Source organism: Rhea americana, unplaced genomic scaffold (genome assembly GCF_003343005.1).
Source record: "Rhea americana isolate MKP2758 unplaced genomic scaffold, rheAme1 scaffold_15, whole genome shotgun sequence".
Lineage (NCBI taxonomy): Eukaryota > Metazoa > Chordata > Aves > Rheiformes > Rheidae > Rhea > Rhea americana.
In genome coordinates, this window is record NW_028185594.1 from 4,408,959 (window position 1) to 4,433,751 (window position 24,793).

A 24,793-nucleotide genomic window follows, 5' to 3' on the forward strand; every position below is an offset into this window, starting at 1 on the left:
AGAAAGGCCAGCAGCATCCTGGGCTGTATTAACAGGAACATAACAAGGAGCTTGAAGGAAGTGATTGTCGCCCTTTACTCAACAATCATTAGACCATATCTAGAACTACATCCACTTTTTGCCCTTCCCAATACAAGAAAGGCATGGATAAAGTTAAGGGAATTAAGCAGAGGGGGCACTGAGATGCTTAGGGGGCTGCAGCACTTGGTGTGTGAGGACTGAGGGATCTGAGCTTCTTCAGTCTGAAGAGAAGGTCAGATTAGGGTGTGGGGCACTTGCCAAGAGTATCAGTAGCTATAAGGAAGCTGTTGTGGAGATGGAGCCGGGCTCTTTAAGTGATGCATAGCACTAGGATGTGGCACCAAAGGATGTAAATTGAAATGAGAGGTTCCAGCTGGATATAAGGAAACATTTTTTTTCCCCATGAGGGCAGTCAGGTATTAGAGCAGAATGCCCAGGGAGACTGTGCAGTTTCCAAACCTGTAGAGGTTTTTGAGACCCAAGTGAATAAAGACCTGAGTGACCCAGTTCCACCTCAAACGTGACCTAGCTTTGAGCAGGAGATTGGTATAGAGACCTTCTGAGGTCCTTTCCAATCTGAATTGTCCTATTCTAAAAGTTGCTGCTAAAGTATAAATAGATTATGTTCTATGTTTGCATAAGATCCGTAACTTGCTAATAATTATCTGTATTTTATTTCTGCATATTGTAGTTTTATTCTGTCTGTTGATGATACTTCAGTCATTTGTAGACTAGCAAAATACTTCTACTTTTGATTCAGTCCTTTCTCARATCCAAGAAGTTGTTTAAAATTAGTGTATTCCTTGATGGTCTGTGTTAAAGTCATTTTTAGTAAGAGTAGTAACATTAGAAACTGAAGTTTGTCTTGATACTGTCTGTTTAAAGTTATTTTGTCATATCAGTGATGTAAACTGTTGTCAAAAGTGTAGACAAGTTTTAAACAACTATTATGCTATCTTTTGATAGTGGAAATGTGCCAGTATGGCATATCATTGTATGTTGGATTTTTTCCAAACATCAAGTATGTATTAGTTGTGCTGCAGGTATGAGCTGTAATGCAAATTCTGTATCAGGGCTTCTAAACTTATATTTTAACTGCATGATCAGATTCATGTGTCTGTTCGTTGTGTGCTGTGAGTGAGCACAGTAAGGTGGAAAAAGAAAAACTATTTTCATAAGTTAGCTTTTAAAAACTTCATAGCTGAGACTGACATTTTTTGAGGGAGGAAATTGCTGGATGAATAATCTTCATGTTCCTAAGTAGATCTTTGTTACTTATACAGTAGAGATTCAAAATCACAGTGGTCTGTAACTTTTATTGCATCCTGGACTAGGGTCAGAACAATACTGTTGGACAAAGATCAGTGATGTTGTAAGACAAATATTTGGAAAACATCCAGGTCGAGATACCAGTGTAGTATACCAACGGGAACGTGGAATGAAAGGTCTTGAAGATGGACACGTTTTTGCAGTTACATTTACTCACTGACGCCTGAGGGCCGCAACTGTGCTCTGCGTTACTTGCAGTAGCCCAAAATATTCACACAGTCAAGAGTATTAGCACCAAGACAATTTGTGCATACTTTGCCTAACTAACTATTTCACCAGAATTACGCTGACGGAGTGTGTAAAAATCTCAAGATTTTTTCCTGAAAAGTTGATGACATCTCTTAGATTACCTTGTAGTTTAAGGGGTTTAAAGGTATGACAACTGCATTGGCATACTGCCTTGAAACTCTAACACATGCCAGTTTTCTAGTTTGCGAGCTTACATGCTTTCGTGGTTAGCGTGGCATAGATAGCCCGTGTGAGGATCAGAATGGCAAATGGAAACGGATGAGAATTTGCTTCTTACAGGATATGCAGGATCATAGTTTTAAAGAAACGATTCTGTTCTTGTGCTCATAAGGTGGTGCCTATAGCGTGACTTCTCAGAACAACTGTTTTTTCTCTTAAAGCTAATGCTAGCTAAAAAAATTCATCGTGTTTACAGTTGCATCAGTCCAAGCAAACTTTTTAGTGATCAATCCCATCTTAATCTAAGCAAGTAATGTATCCTCATCTGATGGTGTCACTGGTTCACGGTGGCAAAGGATTAAAGCAATCAAGTTGTACTTAATTATATGACAAATACAGAGGGTTTTACTTGAAATTCCGAAAAAAATGAAATAGGATAAGATCTGTATTATGGTGTTTATCAGCACTGTTAAAGTTTCTTATTAGGATCTTTTACAAGACCACGAAGATTGTTTCCTGTCATACTGGATGCTTTAAGCATAGAGTGAAAGTAAGGTCAGCAGTGGCCRTTTCCTGTAACTTAAGCTCTTGCTAAAGTTCTAATTTGCTGCCCCCTACTGAGCACAGGCTCCACATCCAGCTGCCCTAACACCCAAGGCGCCTGTTGACTTCTGAAGATATGTGGGCGTTTCTGAGGTCTCCCTCTCCAGATTTTGTCTTGATGGGAACTGTGAACTACTTCAGAGCTGTATATCAGTAGAAATATATCCGAGGGATTTTTTTCAGAGAGGAAAATTGCAAATTTTGGTTTATTTTGGTAAAAGAAAGATTTTGCTTTAGACAAACCACCCATTCTATGTGTTTCTGCTCTTGTCTTCGTCACTATGCTTGAGCATTTGAAGGCTGAGTGGAAATTCTTGCAGTATCATCATCATCATCCGTTGATGGTCTCTCCTTTTTTGTCTTTTCTGTTTCAGATTTAGCCTTGGAATCTAATCCGTCTGATCATCCCAGAGCAAGCACAATTTTCCTAAGCAAGTCTCAAACAGATGGTAAACTAACTTTTTTCCAATTAAAAGACAAGTGGTGAAGAAAACTGGAAAAATAACTGCCTGTTTTAATTATACATCTCGAGAACAATTAAATTGCTTTAACTCTTTAAAAGCTTAGGGATTCAAGTTTGCATGTTTAAACAGAAGTGTGTTCATAGGCTGTTTCACTTAACACTTAAAATCACTTGTTACTCTAAGGACGTTAAATATCAGGAGATTTCAGATTTTGGGTCCTAATAGTCTGAAGTCAGGCTTTAAGTGTTGTTTTTTTATGACCAAGAGCTTTTAAAAATTGCTGTCAAGTGGACATTTTTCTGTAAGGAATATTAAGCCTAAGCCATCAGTCTGTATCAGTTGCTTTTGAATATGTTGTTTTAATCAGTTTGAATAGTTTCAGTAGCATAATGATTCTTGAATTCTGTTTTATAATTACATGGATTTACTGTAATTTTCAATTTCTTTGCAGATCGCTTGTTTATTTCATACAGTCCATTTTGAACAATTACTAGAGCTTATGCATACCAAAATACTTTTAAAAAGTGGAGATATTATCGTATTGCATAAGCTAAAAAAAATCTGACAATAGTAAATTTTGAAATTGCAACTAAAAAGGATTTTAAGATACTCTTCAAAAAAAAAACAAAAAACTTTTGTTCCTTTTATAGTTGTTTCTTGTTTGGAATGTTGTTTTTTCTAAGGCAGTAGTGTGCTTGTGTTGATGGACACTCCAGTGTGTCTGCTGCCTTGGCATAGCTTTGCTACAGAAAAGCAGAATCATTTTGACAACTCTGTCAGTTCCAGTCCTGCTGTTCAGAGTCCTATGGCAAGTAGTAAAATTGTTAGTTATATCCATTTCACAGTGCTTGGATAATCTGTGAGCAGCAGAAACAAGTGCTCGCATTATTAACAAGAAGAGATGATACCAAGGAAATGTAGGCCTCTTTCCTCAAAGGCGCTGACTAAGGTCAGTTTTCAAGCAGAGTTTGACCTGCAGATTTCAGACACCCCTTGGACAAGTTATGCTTAAGTTGTAATTAGCAAGTTGACATCGTTCCTGAACATTATAGGACAGCTTCACTGTGCAGCCTCAGATAACTTGGATAACTCTGCCACAGATAAGTTTAGAACTACGTAAATATCCTGCTGAAGGCTTTTAAATATGATTCTGTATTCCTCTAATGTAATGTATTAGTCGTCTACGCTTGCAGACATGTGGAAGAACAGTCTGCTAGGTGAGTTAATAACTATAAAACTATTCTCTGGAGTTTTTATTACTTGGATGAATAGATTTTTACAGGACGTTTTTGTGGACAAATTGGGCAGAATAATTTATTCTCTTATTTCACTGGATCTTCTTCAGTACACCTTTCGTAGAACTAGTAGAATTAATATCATTATATCCTCTTTCACTGAGATGCTGTCAGGATCATGAATTTTGGTTTAAGTAAAAAGACCAAAAAATTTGGACACTCTCTTCAGATTGTTATTTTCTCTAAATACATAAGAGACTATGTCCTTATGAGCACTTGTAAGTACAGATGCTAATGATCTAAAGTCAAAAGTTTGGAAAAGGGGGTACAGTCTGGTATCCAGGCTGGTCACATTCGTGTAGCTTGTTGCATTTTTTTAAACTACATGTGTAGAACTCACAGCTCTCCTTTAAGAGCACTGTTTTGTTTTACTGCTACCCTAATAGGTGGAAGTTAACCCTTGCTATAGTTTTAAAATGCCTGACAGTTTAAAATGATGGAATATAATGGGTTCAGTTGTATGATAAACACCATCTTCTGTGCTGTGAAATACATTTTTCCTTTTGCTGTCTAGAGAGCCTTAAAAGGAGGAGAGGGAACAACTATATCACGCTGGGCACCTCTCTTCGTTCTTGCAGGAACTCAGCAGCTTCAGTGTGTGATGTTTTTACTTCTGTTTGCTAAGTGGTTGCTGGTTGATGTTGGACATTGTCTGTTTGAACTGTTTGAAATGACCCAGTTTTTCATGAAGTTCAGCATTTTTCAAAGCTGAGACTTCTTCCATCTTAGTGTCATGGATAAAAGTAATGTAGATGCAAATAGCTGGAAGTTGCGTATTGTTTATTAGCTGGATAAAACTCATTAGTTTTTCTCAAACTTTGCTTTTCCAGACACCTAGTAGTGAAATTTGAAATGTGTATTACTCCTGTACTTCAGAAGGTTAAGTGAATAGAATGACTTTTTACTAAGTTTAAATTGAGATCATGTTTTAGAAACTTCTAAGTTTACATTCTTTCTCCCTTATTCTAGTGCGAGAGAAGAGGAAGAGTAATCACATCAACCATGTAAGTAAAACGAATTCTTAGAAGTAGGGTACTAATGTAAAGAGTATTAACATATTGGGACAAAGCCAAATTCAAGGAACAACTGTAGCAGTTGTAGGTATACAGTCCTACATGCACTACAAATCCTTCTTAGCAAGATAAAACTGAATTGTCTTCGCCTGTCTTTAAAAAAAATGAATAACCAGGCAAAGTATCACAGAGCACGCAATAGCTGATGTCAAAAGCATAGTAAAAGATTTTCAGTGGTATCAATTTTGACTTTCTCAAAACAGTAATGGAGAAAGTATAAATCAAACTATCTATGTTGGTATTTAAAACAAAACTGGATTCATTTCTCAACTTATTTGAGCATCATTACAGGACTTATTTTAAGAAATATATCCAGCAAGAAAAGTGATGAACAAACAGTATCATCAGCATGATGAACAAATGTTAACCTGTTAGTTTTAAAATCTGCTCTAAGCTTCTTCTGCTAATATTAGTTGCTTTTCCTTGACAGTTCACTTTGGTGAAATGTATGTGAGATGCAGTATCATTACTAAAAAATCTATTGACTAGGAAAGCTAAGAATGGAAGTTATTAACACAAAGCCTAAAAAATACTGTCTAGCAGAAGTGTTCACTGATAAGTTGCTTGTAAGGTAATAATATTTCAAGCCCGTTACATTTTAGCGTGATTGTGGGGCTTTCTTGCTGTTCTTACTGTTCTTTTAATTACAGTTTCAGCTTTAGTCTGGYACCATCAAGGTGCAACCTGGCACTGATTGCATTGTTTCTGCTGGCAGACAGCARCTGGAATGGGAGATGTTCCCAGGCATCCATTAGTGGTGAAGGATGGCAGTTTCTATATGGAAGTCTTTCAAGTGTTTAGACTTGTCATTTAAATAATAATGGCAAAARCTAATGAATCTCGAACCCCTTGATTAAAACTGTTCCCTCAGTTATGATGTCCTAGCTGTAGTTCAAAACATTCTCTAAAAATGCTTAGAGAAGCCTGACTTACTGATGTAATAAGATAAGAAAATTTCTTCAAGAATAAAAGCTACAGTAKGAGGACAGGTGATGGAGTGTATTGCTAGTTCTAAATAGTACTGGTAATGGTAGTCCTTCATTTCCCGATTCCAGGTGCTAAGCAAGGCACGAGTGGAGAGATCTATGTCAGGAAGAGTTTTTTCTTAAAAAAAAACAAAACAAAAAAACAAAACAAAAAAAACCCACACACCTCTAAGCAAAACTGTCTTTACAGGGAAAGGTATTGTATTGAATAAGCAGAAAATATAAACATGTAGGAGATGGTATAAAAGAAGAAAGATGATTATGGAGACAGAGGAAAATCTAAGATGAGAATAGCGAGGAAAGACTGAGACCAGATCTGGCAAAAACAGAATGGAGAAGAGCTGAAAAAGAATTGCTACTTCGGTTGTAGCTCTTTCTGCTGAAAACTACTTGTGTAAAACTTGTTGTATGTTACAAGGAACGGCATACAGTTATATCRTATAGAAAGAACATCCTAAGCAGCWGGATGGCTACAATAAGGTAGTTTACATGCCAAGAGCAATCATTTACAAAGAGCTGCTCTGCAGTAGCTATCTTGCACTTTCCAGGTGCAAACCCAGTATTCRATTTAGTAAACTAAACCTTACAGAATCACTCCTCATGAATTTATTTCCTATTCTTTTTTTTCCTCCTMAGGTTTCCCCTGGGCAGCTTACGAAAAAATATAGCTCATGCTCAACAATATTTATAGATGACAGCACGGTCAGCCAGCCTAATCTTAGAAGCACAATAAAGTGGTAAGTACCATTTGTCATCAACAAGGGACCGGGTAACACTGCAAGGTTTGTTTGGGTTTCTGTGGTGTTCTTGTCTGTTCCAAAGCCGGCTGTACGCTTGAGTGATAGGAGCACAGCACTGCCGGTTCAGATTGGTCATGGAAGGGCTCTGGGAGTCCGGTTAATTATACTGCTGTTGGTGAGAGCTTCTTTCAGTGACAGCTAATGTGCTGCTGTATTTCAGTACAGTTGTCATTATGCACTTGAGAACTTGAGGCAGTGCTGAAGTGTGTCAGCATTTTGGGTTTAAAATTAAGGGAATTCAAAGTCTTCAAATTGAAAGCCAGTTCCAGAAACTCTGGATCAGGAAAAACTTGAAATGGATTTTGCATAGAATTGTAGGAAAAGTTTGTAAGACTGCGTTTGCTGCTTGATAGTGGTATTAGCCTGCCCTCTAGTTGTGGATAACTGTATGTTGCTGGGTTTGGCTTTAGTTGCAGCCTTTCTACTTTGTTTTTGTATATTTGTTATTTTAGGTATGTAGATTTGATAATTATTTAGTCTTTTTGGCGCTCCAGTGGAAATGGCTATTTGAGCTACTGTTTTGGATACGATGGAGATAGTTCTTTGTGCACAGATGATACCAGCTGAGAATTGAGAAGATAGTTTGCTGTGCTTGAAGGGAAAGGAAGGCACACTGGCCTCAGACCCAGAATGCTGTACTGCTGTAACACTTCAATAAAGTTTGGAAATGTCTAAGTTGACACTTTCAAATTTGGTTTCAAACGGGCATCTAGCATCTCGCTCCTCCAGAGAAGAGGGATCCTAAAAGATGGTACTTTTGCCATTTTGAAGTGGTGTACAGCTTGCAACAAATCAGAGCTTTTCTATGATGGATTCCTGCAATGAAATATTCCTGCTGTCACTGCCAGTAAAGTATCTGAAATTTTGGCCACAGATGAGCATCAACATGAAATCTGTTACCTTATTTGACTCAGCAGAGTCTGAGATCTACTCTTGTTCCCTTCTTGAATTATGCTGGCATTCTTTATTCTTCTCCTTTTAGACAGAACCCATAATTTGACAGGCAGAGGCATGAAATTAAAACATCAGCAGTACAACACTATATGTAACGTTGAGTAGAATGGTTATCATGCTTTCATTGTGGATAGTCCACATTTCCAATAAATGTCACCTAATCGGGTAATGAATAGTTGTGTGTTTAAAATCTGGTATAACATTTCTTTTGTGGCATAAATACATGAACACAGAACATAAAAGTAGTTTGGCTAGCATATGTGGTTTCTGCATTGTTTTGGCCAGTTGCTGTTCAGGCGGGTAAATATCAAACCAAGACACAAAGTACTTGAGGGGTGCGAAGGGAAGCCTGTACATAATGGATTCTGAACATTTTGTCTCAAACAGCAGCTTATGGATCAAAATGGTATGCACAGAATATGCTTTGTTAAATCCTTTTTTTTTCTTTCTGTTTTTTAGTGTTACATTAGCAATATTCTACCACATAAAGAACAGGTGAGTGATTTCTAAGTTTCTTTTTCAAAATAAATTAACTGTTTTTGAGCCAGGGAAAAGGGCCTTGGTCACTTATGTAACTGCTAGTATAACTTAAGACATAGCTATTATAACTTAAAGAAGTTGAAAATTTTGGCAACTTTATGGTGTAGTTGCTTTCTCTTTGTACCCCTTCTTGAGCTGATACGGAAAGGTCAGTAATATTACTTACTATCTTTTTTAAAAATCTGACACAGTTTAAAATRACGGAATAAGATGGGTTCAGTTGTATGATAAACACTATCTTCTGTGCTGTGAAATACATTTTTCCTTTTGCTGTCTAGAGAGCCTTAAAAGGAGGAGAGGGAACAACTATATAACGCTGGGCACCTCTCTTCGTTCTTGCAGGAACTCAGCAGCTTCAGTGTGTGATGTTTTTACTTCTGTTTGCTAAGTGGTTGCTGGTTGATGTTGGACATTGTCTGTTTGAACTGTTTGAAATGACCCAGTTTTTCATGAAGTTCAGCATTTTTCAAAGCTGAGACTTCTTCCGTCTTAGTGTCACGGATAGAAGTCATGTAGATGTGGACAGCTGGAAGTTGTAGTTTACTAGCTTGATAAAACTCAGTACTATTTTCTGTCTTCCTATTTCATCTGATCACATGATTCATTAAGAATGAAGCATGAAAAGTCAGAACAGTGAAAGTGAGGAAAATGCACATAACTCGCTACAAATCAGCCTTTGGGCTTTGTTTAGCTTTTACTGAATACAGTGATAGAGATTAGCTTTTGTAGGTGAATGAACACTCTATCCCGTGTGCAAATAACCCTTGCCTTTATAGATAATTATAGTTTATACTTTAAAATTACAACTGCCTTTTTAAATAATGAACGCTATCAATGAGATGGTTTCAAGTTTGAAAGGAGAAGTGTACTAAACATAATATGAACTATGACTTCTGTATTTGGAAGTTTAATTTAACTTGCTAGTGAGAACATGGGAGGTCATTGTTCATTTTTAACTTGTTAAATGTTCGGTTAAAGATCTCATATGAAATACCTTGCAAAAATACAATAAAATTTCATACTATGTTCTGTGAAAAGCTGAATGATAAAATATGTCCCTTTATTCTCTTTAATGAATTGTACTTACTAGTAGAACATACCATTACCAGTTAAGTCTTCCTGTTAAAACAGAGGTGTTTTGCTTTTTAGAGATTCAGACAGATCATTGGATATTTTTGATGAAAAATCTCATCCCCTCACAGTAAGTGTAACTTTTTTGATCCTGTGTGTATATGAACATGCATTTTTAATCTTTATTCATACTGTATAAGTCCTAAAAATGTCTTAACACCAAGTCACAAGCAGATTGATCTTAAGTTAAACTGTATGTGTAGAGCAGACTGTCCTCTGAACTTCTGATACTAGCTGGATCATGAATGCAACCCAGTCCTTCAAAATATTGCAGTGTATGTTTGTTTTCTATATAATACCTGAACATAAATAGAAAGCAAGCTGCAAAGTGCTCATACTTCCATACTGCATATCAGGACTTTGTCTTGTCTTATTCCTTTTTCCCTCTCTTTAATACTGCAACAATCAACTAAAAAGGCTTTCCTGTTTACTTGCAAAGACATAGGTCAGTACCTATGTGTGTAACCTTTTAAGTTGATTGCAAACAGGGCTACATAGTGCATGAAGCATCACACAAAGCAGGAGACAGTGAGTCTGGTCTTTAAAAAACCCGAAAGGCAAAATTTTAAAGCAAATATGCTTAATGCTGCTTATGCTAACAGGTAGGGTCGTTCAGGGTGTGATTCTAATGTGGCTCGTTCTGGGACACCTACAAAACCTCATAGTACAGAATAGTCCAGGGTTGTGTCTTTCCATGTCCAGTTTGAGAAGCATTAGACTTGGACTTTCCGACGGAGTGGCCTGTTTTATTCTGTCTTTCATTTCAAATGAATTTAGCAATGCTTTAGTGGCTTTAAAAATTCAATTTGCTCTGGGAATTACCTGACCAAGTGCAGCTTAATTTATCTCGCAGCTTTAGCTTGTTAATAAACAATGTTAAATGCTAAAGTTTGGTAGAGTATCACCCCTAAACAGGACCCAGTGTGATAGAAATTGTACAATTTAATAAATACAGTTCTTTACTCAATAAAAATAATGAATTTCAGGAGAAGACCTATATAGAAGTTTTCTTGCATGGACAGTGGCACTTCAAGGGAAATATCTGGTCTAAAACTGTTTTTAACTGCCTAAATCAGTTGATTCATGTTGAAAATTCTTTATATAGGATGAACTCCAGTTTATCCTGACAATTTTTTTGTTTATCAATCTGACATCTTTTGATCCTTTATTATAACCTACTTCCTATTTAATTAGTATGCAAAGAGGAAAAATCATTGTATCCTTCAGGGAAAACTTAAAGGTTTGTTCTGTCTTAGTTCTGTGTACAGATAGAAATGTAGTAACGGCTGTCTGTCCTACTTTTGAGAGAAAAAATACAAAAACTATTGCTATAGAAAAAAATTTCTATAGCAGTAAAATTTTGGGCCTAGTACATACAGCTCATTTGAAAAGGTTAATTAGTTGGAACAAATCTCCGGACACCTTGTCCTTTAAGGGTTCAGTCACAAGGAAGTCCAAATCCAGACAACTGTCCAGGCTCGGTTGTCCCTAACTGCAGAAGTAACAGGCTTCAAGTTACCGACATCACAGAGCTTCATCACAGTTCTCAGTCGTAGTCTTTTCCTCTCAGTTCCAGTCAGCACTAACGTGCTTCCAGGTGAGCTTTTGTWCTGCTGGTACTGACCAGTTCCGCGTGGCTCCTTTTGCCTTTCTCCATGGCACTTTTTGGCCTTTGTTCGGTTTTATTTGCCTCTTTTTTGCCAGGTTTGCAGGTGTAGGATCACTAATTTAGCTTTTGTGCCTCAATCTCAGAAATCTTGATTTTTATAGTCTYAGTGTTGTTCGAGTGCCTTGAACCAGAAGCTGCTCTTGTCTTTGTTCTTCGGAACTACGTGCTTCTAGTATTCCCTTGTCTACRTAGCACGCCGCATGCTTTGTTTGGGAGGGCCTTAGTGTCCACAGCAGAAATGCGGTGTGGAAGAGTACACTTGCTGCCTTTTTTGACTGCGTTTGACTGGGTGTTACAATGCTCCGTGACATTGACACGAGACCGTCCATGGGGATAGTCGCAAGTATCTCCCTCCAGGWACTCTGCAGAACTGCAGGAATCTTAACTTGACATGAAGGAGTAAATGCTTCACGTGTAAGCATCACCCATGCTCGGACTACCACGTGTTTGCGCCTGTTGTTGTTGTTGAATCCTATGCAGACAGTATGTTACCTCCCAGTTCTGCTTGTGCTGGTATTAGTAAAATGTGTTCTTTCGCCCTTTTTCAGCTTGAAGGGGAATCTTGTGAAGTCTCTTAAATTTTGCCTTTTTAAAAAAGCAAGTGCTTCCTTTGTGTGTATATAACTTTCCTGCAGGGAGAAGCAGCTGCTGCTGCTGCCTTTTTTTTTTTTTTTTTTTTTTTTNTTTTTTTTTTTTTTTTTTTTTTTAAGTCTGTAAAAAAGTTCCATGGACAACAGCTAACTCCAGTATTAATGCTAGTAGTTTATACTCTTTCCTATTAGCCTCGCAGATTTAAAAAGTTTTCAGAACAAAGGTATTATCAGCTAAAGCTATTGTTTTTGACTTGGAACATTTGTAATATTGCAAGACAATAATTCAGAGTTCTTTCAGTAGAGCATTTCATTCTCTGTGATACTGAAGGCTGTACACACTTCCGCTTGGTGAAAAGAAATAACAGTGTGTGGCTGTTCTTTAAAGGCAGTAATAAGGAAGACAGATATTCAGTAATTCAAAGGCCTTTATTTCAGCGGGAAGAAGTTCCGGATGACTACTACAAGCATGACCCTGATCACAAGCACATCTACCGGTTTGTACGGACACTTTTCAGTGCTGCACAGCTGACAGCTGAATGTGCAATAGTGACACTGGTAAGAGATGCCTGATTACTAAAACTTAAGCTTTCGGAAAGTGTTTTTTCCCCCCTCAGTGTGTGAACTGCTGAACAGAGATTTAAATAATTTACATTATCTGATGAAACTTTGTTAACATTGAAGAAACTGTCCAAATGAGTTCATTTGAAAAGATTTCTAAATGGTCACAGAACTGGTTAACTTAAAAGGAATTTACCTTTTCTGTATTTGACTATGTAATGCCTAACCACTTGTCCAACCACACATTTGTTTGTTTCATAACATAAAAATCACCGAAGAGGACTGAAGAAAGGCAGAACAGTGGSTCACCATAAGCAGTGGGGTATACTAGGATCGGCGGCATGAACTTCTTCTATTTCTGTTGTGTAGAGGGAAATGGGAGAAGCTCCAAGCTCATAGCAACAGACCCCCTAAGGCATCTAGAATCAACACTGTAGGAAAGCCAGCAGATGGACTTTCTCATCATCATGTCCTGCAGCCACTGCCACCTTTCTWTCAAACTAGTTTTCACCAGTCAGTCTGAATCTTGGATATTTTTCCTCCAGTTCATATGGGGCTGCTTGGAACTTAAAAACAACACAATAATCTCATTAAAGTTTACTACTTGATTTGAAAAAGTGAGATGGATTTAAAACAATGAATATGATACTGATTATTTTATTTACACGAACACACACACATATACATGTATATACTTAAAAAATAAAAGAGAAAAGCAATCTATATAATCACTGCAATAGATGATCTGTTGAACTGTGCACTTTGTTGCACGCTAGACTTCAGTCTTCATTGCGGCTTCAGTCTGAAAAGCAGTCTGAAAGGAGAAAAGAGCTGTCAGCAAAAGATGCATAAGACAGTGTGGCAACTAAGCAGACTTAGCTTCAAGGACTCTTTAATAATGAAATAAGTAATTTAAAAGGCTTTTTAACTAAAGATAGTTATTAAAAAAGAGCTATGGAAACTCTGAAAGCATTTTGAGTTTTTTGCTTTTCCAAAAACGTGCAAGCAGTTTTTACAGAACAAGGTGGTACCTAACCTCAAGCAAGTTAGCCAGCTTAAGTATTCACAATATCAAGGGAAATGGAATTGGTTTTCAAAGTGGATTGTACCACTAGATGGCTCTGTTATTTTACAAATGTCTCGAGTCCAGTTGAAGGCTTCCAGCAAAGCATGGGAAGAAAGTGCACGGAGATTCTGCTAACAGGCACTGACCCTGCCCTTAGGCCTGTGCAACAGCTTCTTGCACCTTCTGTGTTACCTGATGTTTCATTAGGATCTTGGTCTAGGGAATGGAACATTAAAACTAATCTATATTCAAATTTGAAAGTGCCAGTTATTTAGAGATGGGCCATTATAGAGGTGTGAATTAGTAGAAAACGTTAGGAAAAAAAAGTAGGAAAGGACTTYTTCAACATCTTTTGGGGTGATTTGAGATTACATGGGGGGAATGAGGAAAAGACCTTGACATATGTCTGAATTCAGTACCTTTCTGTCTAGCACTCACTGATGTAGATGAGAGTGAGGGATGACATTGTTGTAAGTGAAGAACTTGAGTCTGTTCCTTACAGGGTGAAACAGAATAGCGCAGTGAGGCCTTTCACTGTGGAATGATATAAATTAGCCCATCTTCATCACACGAGCAGAGATCACTGTGCAGGTTTTAGTATGTCCTTTTTAGCTGAAAGTGCTGAAATTTAACTGTGATAAAAAGCTAGTGTGGTACTGAATGATTAACAGTCCCAGGTAYGCCCTAATGAGAACTTGTCAGTGACTGAACTCTGGCAGGCTGTTTCACTGAAACAGCAGACTTTATTGCTCAAAACTGATTCTTCAGTATCTTCATTGTATACCTTAAGGTGGTCCAGTCCATATGTTGTACTAAAAAAAAATGGAATATGTAATTTTTGCAAGTTTAAATTCTAAAGGGGAAGTAATAATCACTGAGGTTTATTTTGGCAAACTTAATGGTAAAGAGATAAAATAGTCATATTGGAGTAGCATGCTTGCTGCTCAGAACTCAGCTCCAGGTCTTAAACACACTTCTAAAACTTTTTTTTTTTTTTTAACCTTTTTGTAGGTTTATTTGGAAAGGCTTTTAACCTATGCAGAGATTGACATCTGCCCTAGTAACTGGAAGAGGATAGTCCTGGGAGCTATTCTGCTGGCTTCTAAAGTCTGGGATGATCAGGCCGTGTGGAATGTGGATTATTGCCAAATATTGAAGGACATTACAGTTGAGGACATGTAAGTTGCAAGGTTTGGTTAATCTGCAGTATTTTTTAGAATTGCAGTTTACTTCATCGTGCCTTCCTGWAAAATTGTCTGTCCTCTGGTGCTACGATATATGCATGATGCCTATGCATATCTGATGTCAGGCCTCATTCCCTTATTATAACCTAGGAAATTTTAGATAATCCTGCTTTGAGACAAATCAAAATTAATATTTCTAATAACTTGGATGAGTAACTTTAGTTTTCTTACCTTTTTTTTCCCCGGCAATGAGACATGGAAGTGGCTACTTGCTTTCAACGTATTTTTCATATTAGYGTAACTCTGAAGTGCCCAAGTTACAGTCTTAACAAAAATCTTTCTGAAAAAAAAAGGAAAAGTCCCCTAAATCTTTCCTTGCCTTTTCTGTTTTAGAAGTTGCAAAATTGTGAGGTAAGCTGTAACTTGTGATTCGTGTATCTGCTCCCACATCAAGTTAAGGCCTAAATATTCCAGGGTCTGAATTCTTAGATGCTGCTTTTGGCAGACAAGTGTTATTTGTGTTGGTATCTGTGGTTGCATGTGGGTGCATCCGGCTACTGAAGCAATTCATTCTCTTTGGGCGAGCTCTCTAGAGTTGCCTGCATGGCTGAGAACAACGTTCACAGTCTTACAGTAATACTGCTTGTTGTATGAACGGTAGTTTTTTCTATATATTCTTGCCTCAGATGTAGATTTCAGTTTTTAAAAACCTCGAATCTGTTACCTTTTCTTGGTGCACTCACCTGCAAGCCCTGCAGTTTCTGCAGCTTCAGAGGATATTTGTTCTTGTGGCTGCAGGCTCGTGCTCTGGGCTGGAAGAGTGTTTATGGGGAGTGCATTCGACCCGTTAGATTTTCTGCTAAATTCCAGCTCACAAAGTTCTGGCTCTGCGATCCTTGAGAATTTCAACATTGTTGTTTTAATTCTATTATTATTACTTGTTTCTGTATTTCCCTCATTATCACAGTGCTATAGATGCTAGAAGGCTAGCTTAGTATCCTGCTTTCCAGCCTCGATAAACTTTATGAAGTTTTGTGTGGTTTTGAGTTTTATCACACCATTGAGCTGTAATTAGTTTGTGTCCAGGCCTTGTAGTAAAAGACAGTACAGGAGCATGCTGAGGTGGAGGAGGTTTGTACTCAGTACTGATGAACTACTTACGTGAGATACTCTGAAACAGTCTTCCCTAGATTCAGCCTAAGGCTAATGCTTAAAATCCAGTAAGTAAGTATTTATCTAGGACTCTTTAGTAGGAGGGATATCCAGTTTTCCTTCCTTTTAAGTTTTTCTTAATAGGGGAGAGGGTATCTAAAAGTGGGGGAGTTATCTACACCAAGCCCACTTTTTATTATTCAAGGTATTTTACATTGCAAACAGCAACAGCAAACGTAGTATCTTGTTTTATACATACTCCTTTCCTGTGAGTTCTTTGTCTCCAAAAGCAAGGTTCTGCCAGCCATGCTTTCAAGAAGGCGTAATTAGTGATTTTATACAATGTACATCTTCACTGAACCTGGCTCAGAGTGCTCGTCTGTCTGAGGAACATACTTGAAGCGTTGCTGCAAATAGCTCTGAGATGGCTGAAGTGGGGTCAGCAATGCTAGGAGTGCTGGAGTATGCATCTTGCTCTTTTTGATGTCTCTTCTTATAGCCCTATTTGGGAAAAATCAAACTGATAGCACTGAAAATACCTGTAACAAGAGAGATGTTTATTCTCTATTGTCAATGGTAGGTGTCCTGAATTTGTCAGTACTTACATTTTCAAAGTACTGGTGGTGGTAGGGGAAAGAGACTGAATTTAGGCTTGTTTTTTCCCCCAATCTTAAGATGGGATTTTTCAATTTCGATCTCATTTGAAATAATTCAGGCCTTTGAATTTAGGAGTGGGCAGAGACTGTACAGCCCTATTTAACTGTGGCCCAGGAGTGTCCAGCCCTGGCCCTGCACTGCTGCAACTTTGCAGAGTTCACTGCTCCTGGGTTGAGTTACACCACCATAATTGGGACCTTGGAAAACTGCTCAAAAAAGATACTCAGCCAAACTGTAAACCCAGTTTACAAAACTACTTTTAATTAATAATTGGCACGATAGTTAATTGCCTGCTTTAGTAGCTCTGATATGTCTTGAACTAGTCACCTGATGGTAAACAATAGCTATTTTGGATACCAGTATTACAGAGTGGAAACAATTGGCAAAGGACTTCAGATATAGTGGGATTACAGTGTTGGAGACAGCTGGTGATGCTGCCGAAAGAAAAAAGCCCAAACTCCAGCAGCTCCCCGACTACAGGTTTCTTGGCAGAACGCTGCCAGGGATCAGTCCCGGGGAGGCCCTGTCTGCCAGGACTGCTGCCAGAGCTCTGCCCTTTCCCTCAGCATACCCAGAATGATTTCACTAACCTGMTGCATGCTCTTGTTCAGCCACTGCAAGCCAAGCGTGGAAATTATACGCCTCAGAAACTGGCAGAAGGGTTTATATCAGTTTTACTCACCCAGCTTGTGTGTGTGTGTGTGTGTGTACACAAGCCGTGGATCGTAGCCAGGCGTCCCTTCCGAAGGCTGCGTACGTGCCCCTTCGCTCCCCCCGCAATCGCGCACGCTCCTTACTGCCCAAAGGTGCTCGTTTCGCAGCGCCACCCCAGAGCTGCCTGTGAGCCCTGGGAGCTGCCTGGCACTTACGGAAACTACTAGTGTTAAAGTTTGTTAAAGGATATGTGATGCAGGTTGTATTGTGATCGGCAGATTAGTTAAGTTGCCTTAACCTCTTCCTACTCAAGATAGGTAAAATATTCATCTTTTTTATTTCCATCTCGAGGCATTTGTCCTTCAAGAGAAGTTAAGTTTTGTACTGAGTTTGGGTTCTTTTTTTTTACTTACTTCTAGTGGTGAAAAAATCAAAGGAAATTAAATGGACATTTGGAAGTCATCCTTTGTCAAAACTTGTTTGCTTTGATGAGAGTGAATCCATAATCACTGAAAAATTAACTGTGCAGCTGCTAATCTTAACGTGCCTGCTTGTAAGCGGACCCATGCTGTTCATTCTTTTAGCTACATATATTTGTAAATAAGGCATAGGAAACACATAGGCATTATGCTTTCCCAGGTTTAAAACCACTATTAATAGACTTGTTAATCCAATGAAGGATTGTGTTTTTACACAATTAAAATGTATTAGTGTACTCACTGCAAAAGGGGCAGTGAAGAGCATTTATTCATAGAGTAAATCAAGCTCTGATCAGCTGATCATCAAAACATTATCTGATTTACATTTCTATAGGCTTATGACCATATGAACAGGAAATTAATTTTGGCACTAGGTTCAATGGTACTCAAGTACATCACGCTAGCAACAAGCACAAAGCAGCTATTCATATTGAGACCTGCCAGCCAATACAGGACACAACCTGGATGATTCCTTGATTTGTTTCCCTGCTCTGATAGGTAAAACATCCATTTTAAAAGCTCCCTAGAAGCAAGAACAACCTTGGCACTGAACCTTCCAGTGTATTCATAGTTGACTTATATAGCTACTAAATTCTGTAAATACAGGTCTGTTACCAGTAGAAACATGAGTTGTTGAGAGTTAGTGCTGAACTGAAYTGCTTGTTTTGGGTACCACCAGTTTCTTTTAGGTTAATTTGTAGGAGGGGAAAAAAAGTTTTTTCTTCTGTAGAACATCTCCAATGCACTTGACCACRGCACGGTAGCTGAAGCTGCCTTTTTCATGTCACGAGTCTCTTCCACTTTCCTCCAAATATTTTGCTCTCTGAAAATAGACTAGTGAGTAAAAACTGGACAGCGCCCTTTGACATTGTACTTTGTTATCCTGCCTAATGCTATTGAGGAGAAAATTCCTTCTCCCACCTAATGCTGCTTATTTATTTATTTATTGGAGATGAATCCATGTTGCTTCAAGAGGCTTTTTTCCRTGAGATAATAGCAGCAGCTCTTCATAGATCCATTTGTTGCCGTGGTGATCTGCCTGCTCCTTTTGTTAGTCCGCCTCTACTTCAATAACCCCCCTTCCTGTTATCAGCCTGGTGAAAATGTCTGCGAGTTCTTCAGAGCTAATAAACAGCATACATCACTCCTTTCATCTGATCACTATAGCGTGGGGCCGGGGAGGCCGGCGCGTGAATTGTACAGCTGCACTAATGGAACTCGGCAGAAGGAGCCTCCCCGGCCGCGGCACGAGCGCGCCGCAGCCCAGCACCCCGCRCCCAGCCCGAGGTGCCAGGCCCAGAGCTGCACCTTGGTGTGTGCGCTGCTGCACGAACAGGCTCTCCGAGCCAGTGCTGCAGCCTTCCCAGTGACTCTTTCAAAGTTACTGGTTCTGAAAATAAACTTGAGGTCTCCGCAGTATTTGCAACTTTCCAAAAAGAGTCTTTTCCTTTGTCTTCTGTCCCTTTTCTCCTCCTAGGAACGAGATGGAAAGACACTTCCTGGAGCTGCTGCAGTTTAATATCAATGTTCCTGCCAGTGTTTATGCCAAATACTACTTCGATCTTCGCTCCCTAGCAGATGACAATAACCTGAGCTTTCTTCTGGAGCCTCTTAGTAAAGAAAGAGCACAGAAACTGGAGGTAATGGTCTGAGATTGGGTGAGCAGGGGACTCCGTGTGTATGTACAGTAAGAGCATCTGTTGCTAATCATAATAAGTGGTGGTTAGAAAACCTAAAAAGCTTTCAGATTAGTGTATTACAGGCTAATTTAACCTTTTTATAACTGGCATTAGCACTTTTAAAACCATGTCTTATAGACTAAGCTAATATTCAGAGGAAAGGGCGGAAAAGAGATTATGGAAGTCTATCATCTAGCAGATCACTAAATAAAATGGTTGTTATTTGGGAACCATAGTTCAGCTAGGCTACTTAAGAGTGAAAGGATTAGTGTCATACGTAATGGATTGTCTGTCCTTCCCTGCTCATAGTCTGTATTCCAAGCACCTAGAGACAGTCACACTCAGACCTTTCTAACTACTACCAGCTGAAGGTTTCCCACTGCATCCCACTGCACAGCTGCTTTTAACTGTAGCAAGAGAGCTCTTACTGCTCTCATGGTTTATTAAACTCATGGTTTAATAAACCATTTGTTTGAGGACAGCTGCAGAAATAACAGTATGTTTCATTTAACAACTTTTAGAACATTATCATCTTTCTAAAGAAATTTTGCTTTAACTTAAGCTTTTGGAATAGGCGCTTCTTAGCAATACTTCATAATGTCCAGAGGAGACTAAATACAGCTTACTGCCTTCTTTTGCTAGATGGAAAAAGCTACCTGCTGTGAGTCCCCACAGCATTCTTTCTTTGGTGTGAAGGCTCATTTAAAACCACCTTAACTTTTGCAGCATCAGTCTCTCTCTCTCTCTTCCTAGTTGCTGGATATGTGCAAGACGTTTTGAAAATAAATATCTATTTATTTTACCTGGGTTCCCAGGCAAAATTTCATGTTGGATCAATGCAACCTTTCATCTGTCCAGGTTTAATTGATGACCATGCATGTTGTTTTGTTGACCTTTCAACAAAGCCGTTAATGCAGCCCTTATGTACACTGATACCGCAGCCCCCTTCAAAGAGGGGTGGGCTGCAGTATTCTTGGCTTACATTGTTCTATTGTGCCCCCCCAATAATTCTGCCAAGTGCCAGGTTTTTTTTATTTGGTCCCAGAAGTGGTTGAACTTACTTTGGAAATAAGCGTGTTCTCTCCTGGTCCTTTGGAATGCTAGGTATGATATGCCTATGAATTCCTCTATTTAAAGTTAAGCAATGCAACTCCTCTGCTTTGTCTCACCCTTGTTACTTGCACTTTAAGCTAACACTGTCACTAATTGTAAATGTGGTTGTAGGGCAGTTCATATTCCACAGGAAATTGTTTACTGAACTGCTCAGTGCCCAGGCATAAGTGAATGTTTTACAGATCGTGAGCCTGTTTTGTTTCTTCTTTGCTAGTATTTGGGGGTCTGGTATTTAAAAAAAACCAAGTACTTCTTTTCAGTGCAGCATGTGGTTTGCCATAACATACTTACTAATGCATGTATGTATGTAGGGAATTTCGGTTTTAATTTTAAAACGTGATGATAAATATTCAAACTATTTGCTTAACTTTTTTTTTAATCCTGCCTTTGGGTTTAGAAGCAGAGGAGCAGTTAGTTGATAGGAACCTGTGTGAAARAGTGAATTAGTATTCCAGGGATTGAAAACTGATTTACACCATATGGGAGACTGGGGCTAAATATGTCAACACAGGTTGCGCTATGATTGATGTGCTAGCATTAAAACAGGATGGAGAGTCTGTCTGGTCTTGCACCAGGAGCTCATGCAGCCAGTGTCTCAAAGAATGCCACTCTTGAGCCAAATGCATGCCTCCAGAAGGTCGACAGAAATAAATGTAAATAATTATTTTAAAATACACTTAGGAGTTTATTCATGCTCAGAGTGCTTTTCACCTTTTGAACTTCGAGCACACTGGGCTGTGCTGAATGGGTGCTGCCTTAAAGGGAAGGTGGAGGCTTGTAGCTGACTGCAGGACTCTGAAAGTTCATCTGGTGATAGATGGTAAATTATTAATGGAAGTAAATGTTCAGAACTGAAATTTAGTTCAGCCTCCTCTTACTGATATCCTTGTTTATTTGCATTGATAGTGCTTRGAGGCTCCAATGAGAAATAGGCCTTGTAGGTGAGAACTCGGAGTATTTTCTGGACAGTCACGTGTCCTTAGGATTTAAATAGTAAGGCTTGATAGTAGAATAGCTGCACCAGAGCAAATGCTGCTTGACCAGCTGAATAAGCAGAGCTGGAGCAAGCGAAGTGGCTGAAAAAGCAGTTCAGTACTAAGCTGTGCACATGTGCAGCTGCTCAGTAGCGGTCTTAAAGCATCAGGGCTAGTGGCGTGCCACGGAGCGAGGGGCTGTGCTCCCCCCTCAGGCCTCTTCAGGGACCTGTGGCACGAGCAGGCTGGGGCAAAGTGACGGCAAAGCAGAGGCCCAGCAGCCCTTCATTTGCTAACGTAACTAACTGGTATGAACTCGTAAGTGGATCTAGGTAGTGAGAATGGTGCAAGAATGAAGATACTCAGGTACAGAAATCACTATGCTTTTTAGTGACGTCTTCACTTCTGACATACAGGATTCCTGTTAACATGGGAAGAGAACTCTTAATAATTTCTTCTCTCCAAGTCATGCCTACTTACTGTCATTCTAGGGAGAAAGCTAGTAGCATCCCCGAAAGGTGCAGGGCCTGAAGTGCCTGCCCTGCTGGTTACTACACTTGTAAAAGCTGCCTTGAAACGTTGAGATCCTTCTAATGTGCGTATTTTTCTTTTCCATATCTGAACCTGATTTCCAGGCTATCTCCCGGTTGTGTGAAGATAAATACAAAGACTTGTCAAAAGCTGCTATGAGACGATCTTTCAGTGCTGATAATTTAGTTGGTATCCGCCGTTCTAATGCCATCCTCTCCTGAGGCGAGCGAAAGGTGCAGCACCACGAACCAGCATCCCTAAGAACCGGAGGAATACCACCACTCCATGCACACAAGCCAGCGGTGATGGTGTCTTCCAGCAAGAGGAGGCGAGGAGGGGTAAAACTAGCCAAGGGAGCCCAGAGCTTAAGGAGCATTCTCAGTGCAAAAGATGAGACCTTTGTCAAATCAAACTCTCCTCCTTTAAATGTATCCAGAGGTGCAAAAACAAACTTTTCTCAATCTCTCCCCCACAGATGTTTGCTTACTATGTAGGCCTATAGCTGTGAACTCTTGAGGTTTTTAATAATGCGTAGTTTTAAATTTTAGAATTTAAACACTAACAACCTGACTATAGTTACAATGTTCTTCCCTCCTCTCCCCTGTCATCCAGAATCTCACTGCATTTGTCTTTCAGGTCAATGCAGTGTTAACAAAAACAAAACAAAACATGGGACTCTTAACAAATTATAAAGCCACTCTGGAGCTGAAAAACTGTAGCATAGACAAGTGTTGACGGCTTTTCCCTGGTTTGGCTACTAAAAGCTGCTATTATTGGTGATCTGTTCATAACCAAGAAGCTGCCTAACAGGAAGGAATCCTAACTCTGCACCAACGACTTACTCCAGTAGAGATTGTCAAAAGACTTTGAATGTTTTGAGTGGGAGCAGAGAAATGGTTTTTACATATTGTTAAAATATATAGGGTCCATGCTGCATTTCTTGTGAATTATGGTGCTTCTCTCATTTTCTGATACTTACTATTGCTCTGGAAGAGATGCAAGCTGTATATTTTTCTGAGGCATTGAATGAGAAAGTTGGTCTGGAAACATCATCACCATCTCAAACCATGTAGCAATCCAGCAATGAATGGCATGTGTGCAGCACTGCTTCTCAAGCTCTCTGCAGATCTCTTGTGCTATATCCAGTGGAGTTCCTAAAGCTGATATTGTGCATCCATCTGGCTCTTCTTGAGTTTTTTTTTTATTTTTTCTAGGAGGGATTTACATTCATAATGAGAGAGTAATGAGTTTGAGAATCCTGACCTACCTTACAGGGTAGATTGAGAAATCTTGTGTTCAATAGAGAGTTATCAAAAATATTTCCATAAAACTCAAATTTTCTTTCCTTTTTTTTTTTTTTTTTTTGTTTGTTTTAAGAAGTGAATTTTACCTTTTGCAGCTACTCTTCTTGAGGCTTGGGTTTTGTTCTTTCTGAGACTTTGGAATGGAGCTTACTGTAAGGCTCTGAAACTGAACTCTAAACAGGATAAGTAAGTATTATTAGACTCTTCCTGTTACAAGTCTTTGTAATATCTTCCCCTCTTGGAGTCAAACAGATTCTAGGTAGTTCATCCTAGGAGCAGATCTCACTCGAAACGGCACAGTTGTTGTGCACTTCCTCTTCCAGCCAAGGTCCAGAAACCTGCACAGAGTATCATCAAGTCCAYATGCCTTTGAGCGGGAGGGCGCCCGGGTGTGTAACCCAGCGTGGCTGCACTCAACTGTTCAAATGATGCATATAGTATTTTATGGTATGCAAATATGCCAGCCCCTGGCTCTCAAATCCACGGAACATGGCGCTTCAGGTATTGATCACAATTCAATTTTGAAAATAATGCTACATCTTCAGGTGGTTTTTCCTTTCTCATGTTTGTATTAAAAGAAAAGCTAATAAACTCTATTTTAAATAAAGATAAAGGCGCAGCGTGTATTCTGTAGCAGTGCGACCATCTTGGGCGTGGAGCTTGTTTGGCAAAGGTGAGCCGCTYGGTCCGCAGCGCCGGGCAGGGCGCAGGCCCTCCGAGCCTTAGGGAGCTGCTTTGCAGGTCCCGCGCGCTCTGCGGACTTAGAATTTGACCCAAGCAAGTAAGTAATTGCTCACGGTGTCTCTGCACTTACTTACATGGCCTGCAGGTAGGGCCAGTCTTGCTGGCAGTGATTTGCCGCCTTTTAGTGGGCCTTGAGGCCCCTTGGACTGGCAGTAACAAGTGACCAGCTCCTAGGCTGACTCATGCTCTGAGAGCAGAGAAGCCTCAGCTCTGCCAGGTGCCCTCGGCACCGTGGGGCCGGGCCGGACGTGCTCTGCGGCTGCCCGACGTGCAGCGGCCGCAGGTGCAGCACCAAGGTGCTCAGCAGCCCCTTGTGTCACTCACTCACCTGGGTTTTTTTGCCAAATGYGATGGCGGCTCTGCTGCTAACCCGGCTGGCAGGCGTAGGACGACGCACACCGACGGCTGCTGGCAACGCAGCCTCCCAGAGACAGCGGCTGAGAGCTGCGGGCTGCGGCCTTAACTGGCATCAGGTTTACTGGAGCGTAACCCAGAGCAGTAGCTAGATAGGAGCGTTGATCTGCAGGGCACCACCACAACGTTACCTCTTAAGGGAGGAAAACGGGCGATCCCCTTGCTCGGGAGAAGCCCTGCACGCCCATTTAGCTGGCTGCGCCCTTCCTCTCCCCTCCACCTCCAAAAAAAMCAAAAATTAGAACCAAGAAGACTCAGCTAGTGGACATCTCAGGTTAAACAATAACAGGTAAAACACAGAGGTTTCCCCTTTGAAGGGAAGAACAGGGGTGTGTTCCTGAGGGCACTGGATTTAGGTCGTTCTGCTGGAACCACCTGAAGCAGGGGAAGAGTTTTTTTTTTTGTTTTGTTTTGTTTT

At 39.7% G+C, this 24,793-nt stretch overlaps 1 protein-coding gene across 1 annotated transcript; it reads left to right on the forward strand.

Annotated features, from left to right (window-relative positions):
* The first annotated feature begins 1,002 nt into the window (after window positions 1–1,002).
* Window positions 1,003–23,832, forward strand: CCNYL1 (cyclin Y like 1). Its single transcript, XM_085299552.1, has 10 exons — window positions 1,003–1,015; window positions 2,667–2,810; window positions 5,090–5,124; window positions 6,816–6,916; window positions 8,393–8,428; window positions 9,623–9,674; window positions 12,302–12,421; window positions 14,502–14,668; window positions 19,094–19,256; window positions 22,018–23,832. Exons 1-10 carry the CDS (start codon window positions 1,003–1,005, stop codon window positions 22,132–22,134), a joined length of 948 nt encoding a protein of 315 aa, XP_085155678.1. The 3' UTR covers window positions 22,135–23,832.
* The last annotated feature ends 961 nt before the right edge of the window (window positions 23,833–24,793 follow it).